The sequence below is a fragment of the Ovis aries genome, chromosome 16, assembly GCF_016772045.2.
Source record: "Ovis aries strain OAR_USU_Benz2616 breed Rambouillet chromosome 16, ARS-UI_Ramb_v3.0, whole genome shotgun sequence".
In the NCBI taxonomy this organism is placed as follows: domain Eukaryota; kingdom Metazoa; phylum Chordata; class Mammalia; order Artiodactyla; family Bovidae; genus Ovis; species Ovis aries.
In genome coordinates, this window is record NC_056069.1 from 35,223,357 (window position 1) to 35,241,993 (window position 18,637).

The window sequence follows — 18,637 nt, forward strand, 5'->3', positions numbered from 1 at the left end:
ATATTCAAGACTGTGTCTAACATTATGTGAACATATGTCCTCTCTGGAAAGTTGGCTTCTATGTGGTTCTGCAACGTGTAAAATGTAAGGAAATGTATTTCTCTTCTTTCCTAAGAGCACTGGATGAGTGTTATACTTAGGCCCTTCTGATTTCCAGTCCCTGACTCTTGTCTTTTCTCCTTATAAGTTTCACATTGATCCCAAGGACTGTACATGAGTACCAAGTGTAATAGCTCTATTTAAATCCAGTACTGATATGAGGAGGGGCGGGGAATGTGGGCAGAAATCAAACGCAAGACTCTCTTATGCCTTATGCCTGTGAACCCATAGGTATATTTATTCTCCTTTTGAACTTCCTTTGGGCTTCCCTGATAGCTCAGTTGATAAAGAATCCACCTGCAGTGCAGGAGACCCACGTTCGACTCCTGGTTCGGGAAGATCTGCTGGAGAAGGGTTAGGATACTCACTCCAGTATTCTTGGGCTTCCCTTTTGCCTCAGCTAGTAAAGAATCTGCCTGCAATGTGGGAGACCTGGGTGCGATCCTTGGGATGGGAAGACCCCTTGGAGAAGGGATAGGCTACCCACTCCAGTATTCTGATCTGGAGAATTCCATGGCCTGTATAGTCCATGGGGTCGCAAAGAGTCAGACATGACTGAGCAACTGTCGCTTTCACTTTGAACTCACTTTACCGATAATTTATTAAGATCATTGAATTTGTGTCTCTCTTTGTAGATGGAAGAAGCCAACAAAACAGTAGAGGTAAAAGAACAGCTCTTGTTCTTGTGAACTGCATGTGCCGTATGTATAAGCCCTGTTTGCCATCTACCCAAGCAGACTTCCCTCCTGGCTTATTACTGTGCGTTCATGACCCCTCGTCTTAGAAGATGTACAATTGAATGATTAGTGCCAAAATCTTAACTGCTAATAAGTTAATACACTAGGAAATTAAATTGCACAGAGAAAACTCACCAATTAAATCTTTAATATTTGCCATCTTTTCAGAATGGGAGTGATGCCCTAATGAATCTTGATGACCCACCTTGCAAATTGAAATTGGTATGTATGTGAATTTTTGTGATTCTTACTTACCTGAACATAGGTTTTACTTCTTAAAGATGTTGCTAATACCAAATATGTGTGGAATCTGTATGAAGAGCCAATTGTGACAACTCTAACCGTCAGCATAACATTTATGTTAGTATACAAAGTAATCTTTTTAGTAAAAACTTCTGAATCTAATCCAAGTACTTTTTTAAAAGTATGCATCAGGTGGATTTGTCTGGGGACTTGTCTACACTACCGGACCTAACTAACCTAATATCAAATCTATACTGGATAAGTGAAAATCCAATTGTGACAACTATTTTCCTAAACTTTAGCTTAGGAAACAATTACAACAATATACAAAATAATCCTTTTTAATAGACACATCTGAATCTAATCAAAATACTTTTTTAAGGGTGTTGACCAGATGGATTTGTTTGGGGACATGTCTACACCTCCTGACCTAAGTAGTCCAACAGTAAGTGTCTGTTTTTAAATTTGCAATGTAATGGAAATGGCATCTATAACTCAAATTGGCAATTAACCAGAAATCTTGAGCATTTCATTGAAACTTGGAAGGTGACTATTGATTTTTATGCATAAAGTATAAATGGCTACTAGAACAAATTTGCATCTTAAGTCACCATAGAACACTACATCAGATACATTAATATTGCTTAGAAGTTAAATCTGAGCAATAGGTCAGGCAATGTAGTCCATGTTTGTATTACTTAGCATCACAAGGAGGAGCTGAATATTAATCCTTTGTGTAAGCCAACTTGAAGGAAATATGTTTGTTAGATGACTGATTGTATAGACTCCTGGCTTCTTCTTTTTTTTTTTCTAATTCTTTTGTTGTAATTCGGTAGCATAAGCTTGGTATAAAGTAAAACCAAACAAACAGTTAAGAGGCTCAGTTATGTTTAAGCAAAGCTTGTCTTTGTTTAAAAAGTTGCTCATTCCTTACAGGATATTAAGTATATCAGATCTTATGATTGATCTGTAACAACTCTGAGAATGGAGCGATTTTTTCCTTTACAAACAAGGAAATGGTGATTCAAAAAACCTCTCATCTACCCAAGCAGAGGTTCAGTTTTAAGACTTAAGCCTAAGTCTCAGACCTTCCAAAACAGGCTTCAAGTGAAATTACTTGTAATTTTGAATGACTTCTTAAAACTTTTTTATTTATTTAACAGTTTCTTGAGTATTTGCTGTTTGCAGGGCACAGAAGTGAGATTTATAATTCAGTGACATCATGGAGTTTAATGTCTAGCAGGGAGATCAATGTTAAAATAATCACAAAGCCTAATAGCTGATGTTACTTACAAGGTTTTTATTTAGTTTAGAGGTTCAGATAATGCCTCTGAGTAAGTAAGTTTCTGGACTTGAACATAAATTATGAGAAAGCACTTAGAGATAACTCAAGAAAAAGGGTGTCAGTCTAGAATGATGGGAAGAATGTTTATCTGGGAGTCTCCTGTAGAACTGTCAAGCAAACCTCTGTGACCAAGAAGGTCATAGGAACTAGAGCAACAGCGGATTGAGAAGTGGTAAACGCCTTGCTTGGTGGAGTACTGTAGAGAATGGCATGCTTATGAAATTTCACACAAATACCTAGGCCCAGTGAGATGGGAAGGAGCAGAGGCTGCAGATATTCATCTCTACCCCAACCTTTTAGCAACCCTAAAAAACCTGAAATAGAGAAGCTCATTTAATATTCTTCCAAGTAAGAAGTCCTGACTCATTTGTCTGTGAAACCTTTCATCCTTTGTGATGTTTGTTACTATTGTAAAGATAAATTTTTTGAAATACCAGATTAGATAATCCTGAAAGGTCCATCCTTGCTCTGAGGCTGTTTGGTTGCTAGGCAACTTTGCCCCTCCTTCATGAAAAGCTCCTTCCCAAAGTAAATTGACATCTGAACAACCTTCTTTCCAACAACATTCAAACAACTAGTATATTGGAAGAGGTCAAAACACTCAATGTATGTAGAATTCCAGTGAGATGAGATAGGCAGGGAAGCACTGAATGTTTAATGTGCTTCTGTAGACTTCTACAAAGTTCTAAAAAAATGAAGAAAAACAGGAGTAATCCTAAGTCTTGTTTATATTAGACTTTGTGCATTCTAGGAATTTTTGGCTTGTAGAAATAAAATGCAAGTTTTAGTTAAACTAACAGTAAATTTAAATGATAAATAACATCAAAGTGATCATATCTGTTAAAAGAATGTTAATGGTGCTAATTATGTGCTCATTAGACTTTGCCAGTGTGTTTCTACATATGACTCCATATTCATAATGACTCCATATGACTCATATTCATGAATAGATTTATTTCTACTCGATAAAACCAACCTGTTTAAAAATTTTGAAATCTCACAGCAGTTGCTCTGAAAGAGATGAAGAGAGGCAGAAATCTAAATTACCTAGACTTTATGAGTGGTTTCTTAACCCATCTGCGCCTCCCTCCAACATTTATAGGAATAGTTTTTTGCATTTCAAGTAAAACTCATGCTGCAAACTAAGTGACATGCCTACAACATAATTTTTATCACAAAATCACTTGAACAGTATTTTTCCATACTGTATCTCAAAAGAAAAAGAAGGAAAGGAAAAGAAAAAAAAAGAACAAAAAAAATGACCTTTAACTTTAAAAACTTCACCATTTGAAAGCCTTGTTATTAAGAAAAAAGGCATAAGATGTGGTTCCCCCATCATATCTGATATGGGGATGGGATCAGGGCACAAGACACAGTGTCATGTATATATAAGAGGCAATGGGTGGGCGCAAGGGAAGCTGAAATAGAAGGATCAGTGGGGAAAAGCTTTGTAAAGAATCTGAACTTGAGTTAGGTCTTTGAAGTGTGTAGGAGAGTAGAGAGTAATAGTTAGGCTAAAAGCAAGTGACCCACCTCCATTGTGGGTCATTGTGAAAGTCTGGTTAATGAAGTTTATTTTGATATAGGGGAGCGGCAGGAAGTCCCCAAAGGCTTTAAGCAGGGAGTCCCAGGGTTTGGTAGACTGGAATGGTTAGGCAAGATGAATTACCTGAAGGAAAGCTAGTCTACTGAACTCAATATTTAAAACCTGGTCTGCGCAGACACCTTCTTGGTTGCCTGCTTGCCCTTTTCACTGGAGCCTCTTAAGAGCAGGGACTATATTTCATGTTCATATCACCAGTTCTTATCTCTCAGGTGCCCACGTGACAGCCAAGTGGATGAAGTGTTTACAGCTGACAGTCCAACGCAGAATTAAATAAATGCTGACGGAGGACGTAGATGAGGAGTCTTACATCTTTCAGTTGTAGTCTATGAAGTGGGTTTTTAATTTTGAATTAACGACAAACGCAACCTGAGGAGAGCCTTATACATTTTACTTATAGGGTGACTATTCAGAAGTCTAACATTGTGGCTCCTGTTTCGTGTCCTCAGAACTTCTTCTGAAGTATTTGAAGGAGAACTCTACCAGCTGTGAACACCCAACTGTTCTAATCCAGAGGTGGCTCAGAATAAATGAATAAATATTGAAATCACAAGCTTTTGTAATACATTTTGTTCTACCGTTTGATTGTTAAAGATCCCTACATTGAGATCTTCCAATCAATTTCTTTGATTTTTTTTTTAAGGTTTTTTTTTTTTTTTTTTTAAATCACAAGCTCTCTCTTCTGACAAGTTCTTCTAGTTATCAGGAGAAAAAAATGTCTTTTTACAAATTGTATCTTTATCCCTAACAGTAAAGGAAGCCAAAAAATCAATACCAATTAGACCTAAAATTTTTTTAAATTTATTCTTTTCTCTTAAAGCCGAGAAAGCCTATTCAATCTCCGTTTTTATTTGCTGGTTTGAGGATTTTATATTCCCTTGAGGATGTCTTGATCATTGTCCCAATGACCAAAATATTTAAGAATCTGCCCAGGCTAATGATAGAAAATTAGCTTCCATTTCAGTTGGGCAATTTTTATTGTTTATTTTCTTCTGTGGCCAGCATAGTTAAGTATTTAAGTGATCAGTCAATCAGAAGGACAGTCTATCAGTGTGCCATCTGTATCCTAGGGTGAATCTTAATTAGTTGTGTCATTGACCTGAATAAAAATATGTCAGATTTATCAAATTTGCTGCTTTTATGTTGAAAATAATGTCTTATCTGACAATTGAGAACTCAAATAATTAACATATCTGAAAAAATGATAGAGAAGGAATAGAATTTGGTGTGTCTTTCAAATTAACTCTTAAACCCATGTCTCCACCTTATACATAAATTAAAGATGACTTTTAAATTAGTTGAATTTATCCACTGAGTAGATGAGATCGCTTAATGGTATTATTGACAGCAATGGACATGAGTTTGGGCAAACTCCAGGAGATAGTGAAGGACAGGGAAGCCTGGTGGGCTGCAGTCCATGGGGTCCCTAAGAGTTGGACACGACTTAGCAACTGAACAAAAAGAGATGAGATTACTGTCACAACACAAGCAATGCTAAGCTGTATTATGACAAAATATATAATTATTAGATTACATCAGTATTTTGAGTATCACGTTCTGAGAAGGATGTAGACAAAAAGTTATGTCCAAAAGAGAGACTCATATGATGAGAATGAGAGATCCAACTTGGCAGCACCTTCAAAAAGATCCTTAAGTATTTAAAGAGGCATACCTAGCCTGCTGTGATGGGAGGGGACAATCTTTTTTGACCCCCTCCCAGAAGAAAACCCAATTATAGAGAAATATATTAACCTTAAACTTTATCACAGCCAAAACTATAAAATATGAGCCAGTGAATTCACTTATTGAGAAAGGTGATGGCAGGTGACTCTAGCAGTATAATAGGAATGTACATCAGGTATGAAGTAGGTTTAGGTGTCTGAGGCCATTTCCTTCAAGTTCAATTATACTTAGTCACTTGGAATCAGTCACTTGCAATCAGTTCCCTTTAAGACTTTCAAAGGCATAAATTGAAACAATGATCATGAGCTCAGTCAGTCTGAAAGGGTGAGGGGAGACGTGTAAAACAAACTACTGTAACTTTTCACTGAATGAAGGGTGAATGAAGTGGAAACATAATTAAAAGGGCCTGAGACGTGCAAGGAGGACCTATTCTATATATTCAGGGGCATGATGGGAGGAGGTAAGGGTCAACCAGTAAGACTGAAATATAATGGAAATTGTTATAATCCTGGTCATCAGTATGTAGCTTTCTCATTTGAAGTCACAACATGAACTAACCCTTTCTCTTTTTTTTTCTTTCCAAATGTGATAGGAAAGCAAAGATATCCTGTTAGTGGATCTAAACTCTGAAATCGACACCAATCAGAATTCTTTACAAGAAAATCTGTTCTTAACAAATGGCATCACCTCCTGCTCTCTTCCTCGACCAAAGCCTCAGGCATCTTTCCTGCCTGAAAATGCCTTTTCTGCCAATCTCAACTTCTTTCCCACCCCTAATCCTGATCCTTTCCGTGATGATCCTTTTGCACAGCCAGACCAATCGACACCCTCTTCGTCTGATTCTCTCAAATCTCCAGATCAGAAGAAAGAGAATTTGAGTAGCTCGTCTACCCCTCTGAGTAATGGGCCCCTGAATGGGGACGTTGATTACTTTGGTCAGCAATTTGACCAGATCTCTAACCGGACTGGCAAACAGGAAGCTCAGGCAGGCCCATGGCCCTTATCAAGTACGCAAACACAGCCAGCAGTGAGAACTCACAATGAGGTATCTGAAAGAGAACAGAACGGCTTCCATATCAAATCCTCCCCGAACCCTTTTGTGGGAAGCCCTCCCAAAGGACTGCCCGTCCCGAATGGCATAAAGCAGGACTTGGAAAGCTCTGTCCAGTCCTCACCACATGACTCCATAGCCATTATCCCACCTCCACAAAGTACCAAACCCGGAAGAGGCAGAAGGACTGCTAAGGTGAATTGTCTTCTCCACATAGCCATTGGCAGAATGCATGTGCGGTACCAAAGGGTGGTGTGATGCAAGCTCTCTTTCCTGCTGCTCTTGTAGTTTCCTGTGTGGCTGTAAAATAGAAGGTGGGATAAGGCACATCGTTCTCCAAGAACACTTTCCTCTAATTGGCATCCTTTTTAAGCTTCTCACTCGGCAGTGTTTGTCACCCTCTGCTTTCCGTTTGCATGTCTTGTCACGTATTATTAACTAAACACAAGTTTTTCCATTTTTAATGCTGCTATGCTTCTGTACCTCTGGTAAGTTTGATCGTCATGTTATGGGAGGGGAGGACAAGGGTTCCTGTGATTCCCTTTGTACCCTCCCCATACTAACCCACACCCCCCGCACATCCCCCTCCCCTTGTATTGCATTCTTGTCCAGGTGGTGGTATAAAATTCTCAAGTCTGTCTCCTCTGACTAATGCCAGAATAATCCAATGTCTTAAAAGAAACTTATATATTTACCATTACCCCTTCATTCAAAAGCAATTTAAAATGTGGTTTATGTAAGTTTCATTTTAAAAATCTCATTGGAATATGCAAGCTGGCTCAGTGATTAAACTACTGTGTCATCTTTATGCAGAATGATTTAAATCCAGGAGAATGACCGAAATATTTAAGCTACTCACTTACAGTTGTCCTTTCACTGCCAGCTTCCAGCTTTTAGCTGATAAGGAGGTCAGACAGATACAAATGTGTGAACAAGCAAATTAGATTTCACTTTGAGTCTCCTCCATTATATTAGTCACCAAGATCCAATATTCTGTCCATTACCCAGATCTGTGTCTTTTTTGTTTTGTTTTGTCTTTGTCTTTGGGGGTTTTTTGGTAGTAATTTATCAATAATAGGAAAAAGTTTTTCTTTTCTTTTTGTGTACCCAAAGTCGAGTTACAGACTAGGAAACCGAATAGAGCTGTATTTCACTGTTCCTGAGTAACTCCTCCATATCCCTCTCTGTCCCATCAGTCTCCAGCAAAAGACTTACTTGCAGCAGACATCTTTGCTCCTCCTATCTCAGAACCTCCAGGACAATCTACAGGACAACCTGCAACCCTACAGACCAACCCTCTGGATCTCTTCAAAACAAGTGCTCCTGCCCCACTGGGGCCCCTCCCGGGTCTAGGTAGGTGTTTAGAGATGGAGTTAGGTTTGGCTCTGTTGCTTTCATCAGATAGTAATTCACAGAAGGAAGCACTTCATATCCATAGGAGTTCCTCATCCTAGAGAGCCTTTCTTCCACTTTTACTTCTGTACAATCCACCTCCATTCGGAACTCTTGACTTGAGTTGGCATGTGAGAAGAAATCCGTTTCCAAGTGTTGCACCTACCTGAACTAACTTGTCATGGCTTACTGAAGACAGTTGTAAGGGATTCTGAAGCTCAGACCGGTTTCATTGGAGAAATGGTGTTGAGATCATCTCCATTTGAAAAAGTAATAACAATGCATGTCTTCCATGTAATCTTGTTGTTTTTAAATCAAAGCCCTATTATCCCCTGTTAAACTAATGCCCCTCTTGGAAGGGATACACACCTCAGAGGGGATGTAAGTGAAATCTGAATTAAGTGTAAGTCACTGAGTGAAAGTGCAGGGTTCTGAACCCAGCTCTGTTCTTTGGCATGTGGTGGTTATGAGAAAGGCATGTACAGTTGTACCCAATTTGTACATCCAGTTGGAGTAAATTATTAGTGAGTGACTCTGGCTTCAGTTAATAAAGTTTAAATTATTTTTTTTTTAATGATAGCAATAACTTTGTTCAAACTCAACCTACTTCGAGAAGCCTGTATTATCAAATCTAAGAGAACTGTTCCCTTGATTGGTTGTGAAAGGAATGCAGGCATACCTTGTTTTATTACACTTCATTTTATTGAACTTTGGAGACAGTGGATTTTTTTTTTTTTACAAATTGGTGGTTTATGGCAACCATGAGTGAAGCAAGTGTATCAGCACCATTTTTCCAACAGCATTTGCTCAGTTCTTGTCTCTTTGTCACATTTTGGTAATTTCTGCAGTATTCCAAACATTTTATTCTTAAATGGTGATCTGTGATCGATGATCTTTGATGTTACTGTTGCCAGGAGATTATGACTTGCTGAAAGCTCAGATGATGGTTAACATTTTTAACAATAAATTATTTTAAAGTTAAGGTATATACTTTGTTTTTTTAGCCATAATACTATTGCATATTTACTAGACTATGGTATAATATAAGCATGACTTTTATATGCACTGGAAAACCTAAAAGCTTGCTTGACTCACTTTATTGTCATATTCCCTTTTATGACAGTCTGGAAACAAGTTTGAAATATCTCCAGGGTCTGCCTGTGTGCATATTCTTTGGTGTAAATGAAGTCTAATTTCTGTATACATGTAAATAAGTATTTGAGGGACTTCCCTGGCAGTCTAATGGTTAAGACTCTGTGTTCCCAATGCAAGGGCACAGGTTTGATCCCTGCTTGGAGAACTAAGATCCTGCATGCCACACAGTGTGGCCAAGAATAATAAATAAGCATTTTAATTAACATTCCAATAAAAAATATAGTTCTGTTCCTTGATGTCAAGGAGACAGAATAGGAGGGCAGGGACTGGAATCAGTGGTATGCGTGAGTTTTGGTCTCTATCGCAGACTGTGATCTTCCCAATTTTAATAATTAATATTCTTCTACCCAATTTCTTCACCTCAAAAGTAAGCATATTAATTAATAAGATGAGCCACCACTGAAAGCCACTCACTGTTCATGAGTACACCTTGTGTGTTCATGGTCAGATGGAGGGGGTTTGTGATGACAGAGCTGAATCAATTAACACCAATCAATTAAGCTCCAATCCTAAGAAAATTCAAGATAGAATATCTTGCTCCATCAGCCCCTGAACACCATTTCAAAATATCTCCCCCTCTGGAAACAAAAACATTCCTAACCCAAGTCTGAAGGCCTTTTCCTTCTTTGGTTAGAAAGTATTCATTACTAAAGAATTGCTCTGCTCCAAAGCCCAAAGCAAGTAGGTTTTTGAGAGCAGAACATCGTTTGTGAAGCAGTATGAGGCTGAATTTAGGTTTTCTGTTAGTGGTGACAGTTTAACTGGATTATTAATACACTTGGGAAGACACAAAAGAGAAAATGTCCTACGTATTAGAACAAGATGTCAGGAATGAGCTTCTCAAGAAGAGGAGGGCGAGCACTGAAGAGACCTAGATTTTAGTGATTTAATTACAGACCAGCAATGGCAGGGGTCTAGTGATACAGCCATTTCCCCACAAAGAGCAGATGCCTGGACAGGTATAGTTACTCACATTGCAAGTGGTTTTGCTTCTTGTTTGTTTGTTTGGGGGGTTTTTGTTTTGTTTTGTCTTTGTTTTTCCTTCACGTTATCTCCTCTCCCTCTTAACTTCTGGCAGTTTAGTGAGTGTCACATGGCAGGAAGCACGTTTATTTTAAACAGCTCTCCTAGGATAACCAGCTTTTCCTCCATTTTTGTACGTAAAAGTCTAAAACTATCTTGGCATAAACCAAATTTTACTATCCTTTTATATAGCTGTGTCAACCTTGGCAACATTTAAAAGAAAAGAAACTTTGAAATGGTTTCTTCAGGATGTAAGCATGTTAAAGCCTAATGTATATGCCTAGTAGCTAGTCTCCATAAGACTCCAAACCTGAGCCATTTGCCAAATGAAAAGATTACATCAATGACTCGAGTATCCAATGGATTATCATAACTAACTACCTCATAATAAGCATGGCTTATATATGTCAATGTATTTACTCAACATGTAGATTCATATTACTGACAGGCTCTGTTCTAGCTGTTTGAATTACATCAATGTAGGTATGAAAAGGGCTCATTTTCTTTTATGACTTGGTACTTGTGGACTGTATTACCTATCTAATGAGGAAAATTTAAAAACATGTGGTAGAAAAAAAGGACTTCAAAGTGCAACAAACATTTGAATATGTGCTACAGCTAATTCATCTTTGAAAAGAAAGTGAAAGTGTTGCTCAGTCAAGTCTGATACTTTGCCCACCAGGCTCTTCTGTCCCTGGAATTCTCCAGGCAAAAATACTGGGGTGGGTAGCCATTCCCTTCTCCAGGGCATCTTCCTGACCCAGGGATCGAACCTGGGTCTCCTGAATTGCAGGCAGGTTCGTTACCATCTGAGCCACCAGGGAAACCCAATTCATCTTTAGAGTGATTTAATCTAATAAGAACCATGTCAGCCTCAAGGCTTAATAAAGGTTGGCATGTAGATGCTCTCTATCAATGCTCTCCAGAGAGCTGACTTTCTGGCACTCAAGAATCCTCTTCAAGCTGGTCTTCTGATTTAAGTCCTCTGTTCCGCTTCCTCCCTTCAGGTGGTGTGCCAGTTCTCTCTGCTCAGGCAGCGCCATGGAGCCCAGCACCTTTAGTCTTCAGTCAGTCCCCTTCAGTGGTCCCAGGCGCTATGATGGCTGGTCAGCCTTCAGGATTCAGTCAGCCAATCGTCTTTACCACAAGCCCAAGTGTTCCGGGTTGGAACCAGCCTTCCTCTTTCGCGGTCTCAGTTTCCTCTCCACCCCCTGTAGCTTGGGGCACATCAGCATCCATAACACCCAATACATGGTCAGCAAACAGCCCTCTGGGGAACCCTTTTCAGAGCAATGTGTTTCCAGCTCCTGCTGTGTCCGCCCAGCCCCCCTCTATGCTCTCCTCTCTCCTGGTCACTCCTCCTCAACCACCTCCCAGAACTGGCCCTCCAAAGGATGTCCCCAGCGATGCCTTCATTGCCTTGGACCCTCTTGGGGACAGAGAAGTCAAGGAAGTGAAAGAAATGTTTAAGGACTTCCAACTGCGGCAGCCACCTACTGTGCCGGCAAGGAAGGGAGAGCAGAACTCCTCTGGGACCTCGAGCGCCTTCTCCAGTTATTTCAACAGCAAAGTTGGCATTCCTCAGGAGAACGCAGACCATGATGATCTGGACGCTAATCAACTGTTGAGAAAGATCAATGGTAAGCTACCTACTTCTCTGACAACTGCACCCACAAGGATTTCAGTCGTATGAATCCGGAGAGTCTCTCAGAACCCTCTCCAGACCCCTCATAGCTGTACTCTTGCTTTTTTCATCTATCAGGGGCTATGGAGACAACTTAACCATTTAGCTTATGGAGTTAACAGGGTACCTTGGTTAGCTATTTCTAAGGACTGGCCCAGTGCTGCCCTCTTGTGACAATTCTTAAAAGGGCTGCTGAGAGCTATTGAAATTCAATGGGTTGTGGCACCCGGAGGACTGCAGGTAGGTATGTAGGGCTGTAGGCTCATTTTTTTTCATTAATAGATATGCATGGATCATACTACCCATCTAATGAGGGAAGTTAAAAGGCGTGGTAGAAAGAAAGAGCTTTGAAATGCAACCAGTATTTGAATGCTAGCTGTACTTTTATTAGTTAGTTAATCTATCAGGTAATTGAATCTCTAGAAGTCTTTATTTCTGTGTTGGCCTCAAGGCTTAATGAAGTTTTGCCATGTAGGTGTTTTTAAGTGAGGGAATTCTGAATCTCTTCCACTTCAAGTGAATATGCCTGGCTTCCTCTTCCAAGAAGGGATGAATTTTGCTTGTAATCATCCCTGGAAGTCCTGGTATTTGGTGTGATAATTTTTGTTTGGTCAATGTCAGTTTCAAAAATATGAAACTTAATTTCTAAGATAAGCCTGACTGGAGGACTTGGGCTTGCATTGGAGGAAAGCTTGTTTACCGACTACTTTTTCACCTTCTAGATCTACCAAAGCCAGCTCCCCGACACAGTGCCCCGCCAGTTACCAAATCTGCTGACAATGCATTTGAGAACCCCTTCTCTAAAGATTCTTTCCGCTCATCACCAGCCTCTGTAAGTACCAACTATTAGAAGCTGATATTCCAAAGTACACGCCACATAGAGTTATCACCTCCTGAATTAACCTTGCTTGTATCTTTGACAGTAAAGGACATTTGAATAAGATTTATCACTAAGAACCACTGCAGTGTAAACCTCAACTCAAACTGGGGAAAGATTATTTTTACAGGAACTACTCTCTTGAATTTGAGAAGCAATATCATATAGAAAAGTCCTTTGTCTCTCACTTAATCTAGCCTGGGAAAGCCCTTTGGAAGAAAATTGAGCCAAAACACTATGCTTAAAAACCTTTCAAACGTTTAATTTCCTAACACAAAATTACTTAGCTCATAAAAACAATATTTTGCATTTTGGGGGAGCAAACATAATTCTGAATCTTGCTTTTGATGTAAATATTAAATATATATCAATCACAAGCAGGAAAACACAAATCATTGTAAACCCATACAATATCTGATTAGTCTGTGACCTAAGCGATTTTTAAACGAATCTGAGAAGTCTTAATTATAGGTATTTTCTTATCATTGTAATTATAGTTATTGACTAGGTGGTTTTGTTTCCATAGATGGCTTCTCTTCAACCCACATCATCCGATATATATAGAGATCCATTTGGAAATCCTTTTGCCTAACTTCTGTAAGTAGAAGATCCTGCTAAGCTTAGGCTTCGTAAGAAAGGGTGGCACAGAGAATAAGGGTGAAATTTGAAGTTTAGAAATGGAAAGAAAAAGTTCTTCTGAAATGGAGAAGTAAAAGATATGGAACACTATGCCTAACTAATTCAATAATGACTAAGCTGAGCATTTATGAATAGAGTTCTTACACATATTAAAAAAACAGTAATATACTCATGGATATAGGTTTCTGTCCTGCGTTTTTAACATTTCACTTCTGTATAGAAGTAAAACTCCATATAACACATAACAGCCTTCTAGATTTTTGATCTTCATATTGAAGTGATTGCAAAGTTTCCTAGTAACTACTCAGTTTTCTATAGATGCTTCAAATTCTGAAGGCCTTCTGAAACCACCAAAGAGGTCAGCCAAACAAATCATGATTACACTTTTGTCATCCAATTCAATATGCATTTCTTTGTAAGGGAGCCTCACAATTGGTCTGAAATCGTCTGGTGGTATTAAATCTCAAAGTGGTGACAGCTTCCAGTAACCCCTTGAAAAGCAAGTTCAGATGAGTCCACTGGTGGGTTTTATCCTCAGTCAGTTATTGTGGGTTACCACCTTAGACTTGGAAACGGCAACGCACTCCAGTATTCTTGCCTGGAGAATGTCATGGACAGAGGAGCCTGGCAGGCTACAGTCCATGGGGTCGCAAGAGTCGGACACGACTTAGCAACTGAACCACCACCAGCACCTTAGATTGAGATCTGGGAGTGAAGATGGGAGTGTGTTTCTTTCTCATCAGTTAGTGGAAGCAACTTTATCTGATCTTAAAACATTGCAGTTTGTGGAGGAGAAGAGGCTTATCTGCATTTTAGAGGAAGTAAGGGATAGCTGGAAGAGGAGAAAAATAGGAAGAATGAAAAGAACCCAAACCCATTTTTTTTCCCAGTTTTGCCCCCTGGCCCCCATTCACGTGGGACTACCAAACTCTCGACCCCAACTCTCTCTCAACCCACTTAGTAGAACTTAATTGTTTTAAATAGATATATATCTTAAGTCTGATACTAACAATAAGATTTGAGTTTATTTGCAATTTGGATTATCTCCCTCACTCCACTTCTATAATTACAGTCTTTCTGAAAATGTTTTTCCATAAAATAGGCTACAGAGTGAGATTACTGAAAAGGCAAATTCCTGGGCCCTAGCCTTGAGGAATCCCCCTTGGTGCTGAGGAAAAGCTTTATTTTAGCAAGTATCCAGATGAGTTGCAATGTAATAAAATGGTATGATATATTGAATCTTAACAGGGACTCACTCTTGCCTCCTCATGGGAGAGGCACCCATGAACCAAGCAAAAGGAATAGCCTGCACTAACAGTCTAGGAGGATTGTTTGCATCTAATTGAATTGACTAGAGGTCTCTCTGGAAGCACTTCCTTCTTTAGGTCGTGAAGGAAGGGGAATTCTAGTTACCCTACTAAAAGGTAGATTGGGGAGTGAGTAGAAGAACTACCTTGGGACAAAATGGCCAACATTATTGAGCACCTGAATTAATCACTTTATTACAGATTCTACATCAGTTGTTTTATCCTCTTGAATCAGTCCTAGGAGATACTATTATTAACATAGATAATAACTTAATGTTTAACACATTAAATATTTGACCCCAGAATTCTAACCATGGGTTTTTTTTTCTTCTCCATACTTCTCTAGGAACTTGGCATGCTGACTGTCCAGAGAAACAAAGAGGTTGGCCTTAGTAGTCAAGGACAAAGCTAATTGGCAGACAAGTCCTGACCTTTGCCCTTGTTTTAGCTTTGACATATTATCAATAGCCTTATTTCTTGCTGCCTCTCCCACTTGTAGAATACCTTCTACTTTCTGTTTCGCTAAACTGAATCTATGGCTTTAAATAAATTAAGAACCTAAACTCCCTAGCCGAATGTAAGCGAAGTAGTTTTCCTACTTGGACCCTTGTCTATTGTGACCCTAGAACCTTCTGGAACCCATGTGACCCATGTACCCTTTGGTTGGGTGATGCAGCCACCACAACCCCTCAGATTATACTGTTTTGAATAAATTTTGAAATCCCTACTGTTCATAGTGTTTGGGGGTTCTGTTTCAGAGCATTAAACCTAAAGATTGTAGAACAAGGTACCTTCTTAAATCTTGCTTCAGACCGTCACTTACAGAGCATTTTTAAAGTAAAATGGAAGCAAGTTCAATTTCTCCTTAGGAGAGTCTCCTTGGAATCTGACATACCCACGAATGTTTTCAAGGATGCAACTTTTCTTTCTGAAGATACATTTTCTCTCAAGGGTGAGATTGTCCTTTCTCTTACCTCTTGCTAGCTATTGCAAAGGAGGGAACACTCATTTTTCATCTCTCCTCTTCTTTTACCTCCAATTCTCTTTTCAGTCATTTTTGCTCCTGGGCTTCTCTCTTTCATAAACAATAGAGTTTTATGGGGCAAAAAAATCTAACGATTCACAGGTCTGAAGCCGCTATGCTCTACCTTCTCAGTAATCGCTAATCTCAGTAACTAGAGTTGCAAATGCACACCACCTTTATCCTTTCTATGGAATAAGAGGCTATCTTCTCGAGCTGAAGTTCCAGAACAGTTCACGTTGAGGAAAAATTGAACTCGACTCAGCAATGAAGGACTGCATTCCTAAGAGAAGCACATCACAAAGTTAAATGTGATTGTGCCAAACATGATAGGTGCTTATCTGGGGTCACGCCAGACCTTTATCCAGTAACTGGAAAGCTTTCTTGATGCCACCGTCTCACAGTCAGAAGATAAATGGGGGCGGGGGGTGGATTCTGTAGAACAAGTATTTGGTGTTATCTTTAAAAATTTAATGTAGGCAGTATTTTTCTCCTCACAATCTTGGAAACTCCAGCTCATTTTCAGTCTTGTTGTTGGCACAGATCTGAAAGGTTTGTTCTTGCCATAATGAGTTTTGTTTTATTTTGTTTATGTTGGGTTTCTAATGTTATTTCTTGACCCTAGTGCTCAGGTTCTTGTGGGTGTTAATCAACCACATACAATGTTATCTTTAGGTGGAAGAAGAGGATGACTGCTCAGGATCAAAACAAGATGGTGGCCTCATGAACCTCTGTTGATTAGCCCCAAGTAGTCCAAGCTAAAGTCCTATGGTTTTATGTTGAATGGTAATAGCTGATCATGTATGGCAATGTCTGACTTTCTACTCAGTTATTATCAACAGACTTGAAATAATATTTTATATGTCCAAATACCTAAATGTGCTAAACTGGAGGCAATTATTTCTAGATCGTTTGAATTTTTGAAAGTAGACAAATTTTTTGAAACTGATGACCAGCCACACAATTGTTTTGTACATACTTATTTCCTTGTGCACTTTTCTGTATGCAAAGAAAGCTATAAATTTACTCATTTCAATAAACTGGAATAGCAGAATCTCATGTGTTACTGTCAATTCATTTGACCCCTGCTTTGGGTTGATGTGATAGGGTCAAGATATAACATATACTAGTGTAAGGCGAGCAAATGTTAATTATGGTGCATTCTGGATTGTCACCAAAATGAAAAAGTAGAAATCTGTGAAATAGGACCACAGGTAAATTAATATCTGATGCTTTTCAAGACTCAATTTTCCTCTCTCAGACCTATACATTCTCCTTTCCTGGGAGTTTAATGGGAGTCCAGGGGATAAGACCTATGCCAGAACAACCTCAATTATGTCTAGTGTAAAAGTCATTCATTAGTAAACTATTGGTTCATGCCTTTTACCCTTTCCTCCCCTGTTCTTTATTCAGTGATGTTTGACTTCATCAAAACACAGCTCTGTGGACTGGTTTAAGCTTCTGTAAGCTACTCAGAAGAGCTTCTAAGTGAGGTGGGCAAGCTAATGGTCAAATGTCTTTAGCACCAGGACACTCTTAAACACTCTCCCTTATTTAAAAAAAATAAAAAAGACATTCAAGGCTCTCATTCATTTCAAGACCAAGAGCTACAAAACAGATGACCCCAAAGCAGACACTCCTTCACAGTGTAGAAGTCTTGGTGTTAAACTTGACATCTCCAGGTAATCAGATGAACTTGACAGAATAAGTGTCATTGATTGGCATTTACTGTTCTGGGATATTTGATAGTACTGCCTTACCTTTCCTTTTAACTGAAATATTTGATCTGTTTCTGAGTAGAATATAGAGAAACAGACTCCACATGTAAGCAGCTTCCAGTAAACCACAGATGAGCTGGAAAGGGCTGCTGATAAGAATATGTTGCACAAATTACATGGTTTATCCAAATGCTCTGCAGTGTATCTAACCCATTGAACCTGTGTGATATTTCCATGTGGTTTAAGCAAGCTCTTGCCAGAGGTTAACCCTTGCTCGTGTGTACAAGGGGATGACATTCACTTCAGTGCAGTAGTAACTGCTGTTAAGCAAGCAGAGGGAGGTGCCTCCTGAAGTGTCCCTGTGAAGTGGAAACAGACCTCTTTAGAGTCTCTTAGTAGCAGCAGTAGCTTCCTTGGTAGCTCAGTTGGTAAAGAATCCGCCTGCAATGCAAGAGACCCTGGTTCGATTCCTGGGTCAGGAAGATCCCCTGGAAAAGGGATAATCTACACACTCCGGGATTTGGGGCTTCCCTGGTGGCTCAGATGGTAAAGAATCTGCCTGCAATGCCAGAGACCTGGATTCAATCCCTGTGTTGGGAAGAAGCCCTGGAGGAGGGAATGGCAACCCATTCTAGTATTCTTGCCTGGAGAATCCCCATGGACAGGGGAGCCTGGTGGGCTACAGTCCAGGGGGTTGCAAAGAGTCAGACATGATGGAGTGACTAAGCACAGCACAGTAGCAGTGGTGTTTAAACCTGTAAGCCGGGAATTCAGCTTTTACGGTAAAACTGTTATCCTTGGGAGAGGGTTTCATTGAAGCATCACATAAATCTAAGCTAAAAGCTGAACTTCAACAGCCAGTGTGCCTTCCAATCTCTCACACATAACCGATACAAAGAGAGAAGGTATTAATTTTCTCAAAATAATCTTGCATTTGTGAAGTACTTTACCATTTACACAATATAACTTCATTCTCTTGCCACTGTAATTCAGCAAGATGGGATTTATTACTGTTCCAGCTCATCTGAGAATGGCATTGTGCTTTAAAATGGCTACAAGC

At 39.4% G+C, this 18,637-nt stretch overlaps 1 protein-coding gene across 10 annotated transcripts in view; it reads left to right on the forward strand.

Annotated features, from left to right (window-relative positions):
* The window catches only part of DAB2 (DAB adaptor protein 2), a 57,130-nt gene extending 40,217 nt beyond the window's left edge, over nucleotides 1-16,913 (forward strand). For 2 of the 10 annotated variants that reach the window (XM_060400470.1, XM_012097011.5), the window contains 10 exons: nucleotides 735-761; nucleotides 1,005-1,058; nucleotides 1,462-1,524; nucleotides 6,303-6,956; nucleotides 7,958-8,114; nucleotides 11,339-11,971; nucleotides 12,738-12,847; nucleotides 13,419-13,489; nucleotides 15,185-15,220; nucleotides 16,535-16,913. In XM_060400470.1, the coding sequence (XP_060256453.1) occupies nucleotides 735-761; nucleotides 1,005-1,058; nucleotides 1,462-1,524; nucleotides 6,303-6,956; nucleotides 7,958-8,114; nucleotides 11,339-11,971; nucleotides 12,738-12,847; nucleotides 13,419-13,484 (1,764 nt within the window). In that variant the 3' untranslated portion in view covers nucleotides 13,485-13,489; nucleotides 15,185-15,220; nucleotides 16,535-16,913. Of the gene's footprint in view, nucleotides 1-734; nucleotides 762-1,004; nucleotides 1,059-1,461; nucleotides 1,525-6,302; nucleotides 6,957-7,957; nucleotides 8,115-11,338; nucleotides 11,972-12,737; nucleotides 12,848-13,418; nucleotides 13,490-15,184 lie in introns of all 10 variants that reach the window. The other 8 variants (XM_042233834.2, XM_042233833.2, XM_060400472.1 and 5 more) reach the window with 6 other exon arrangements.
* Nucleotides 16,914-18,637: the final 1,724 nt, after the last annotated feature.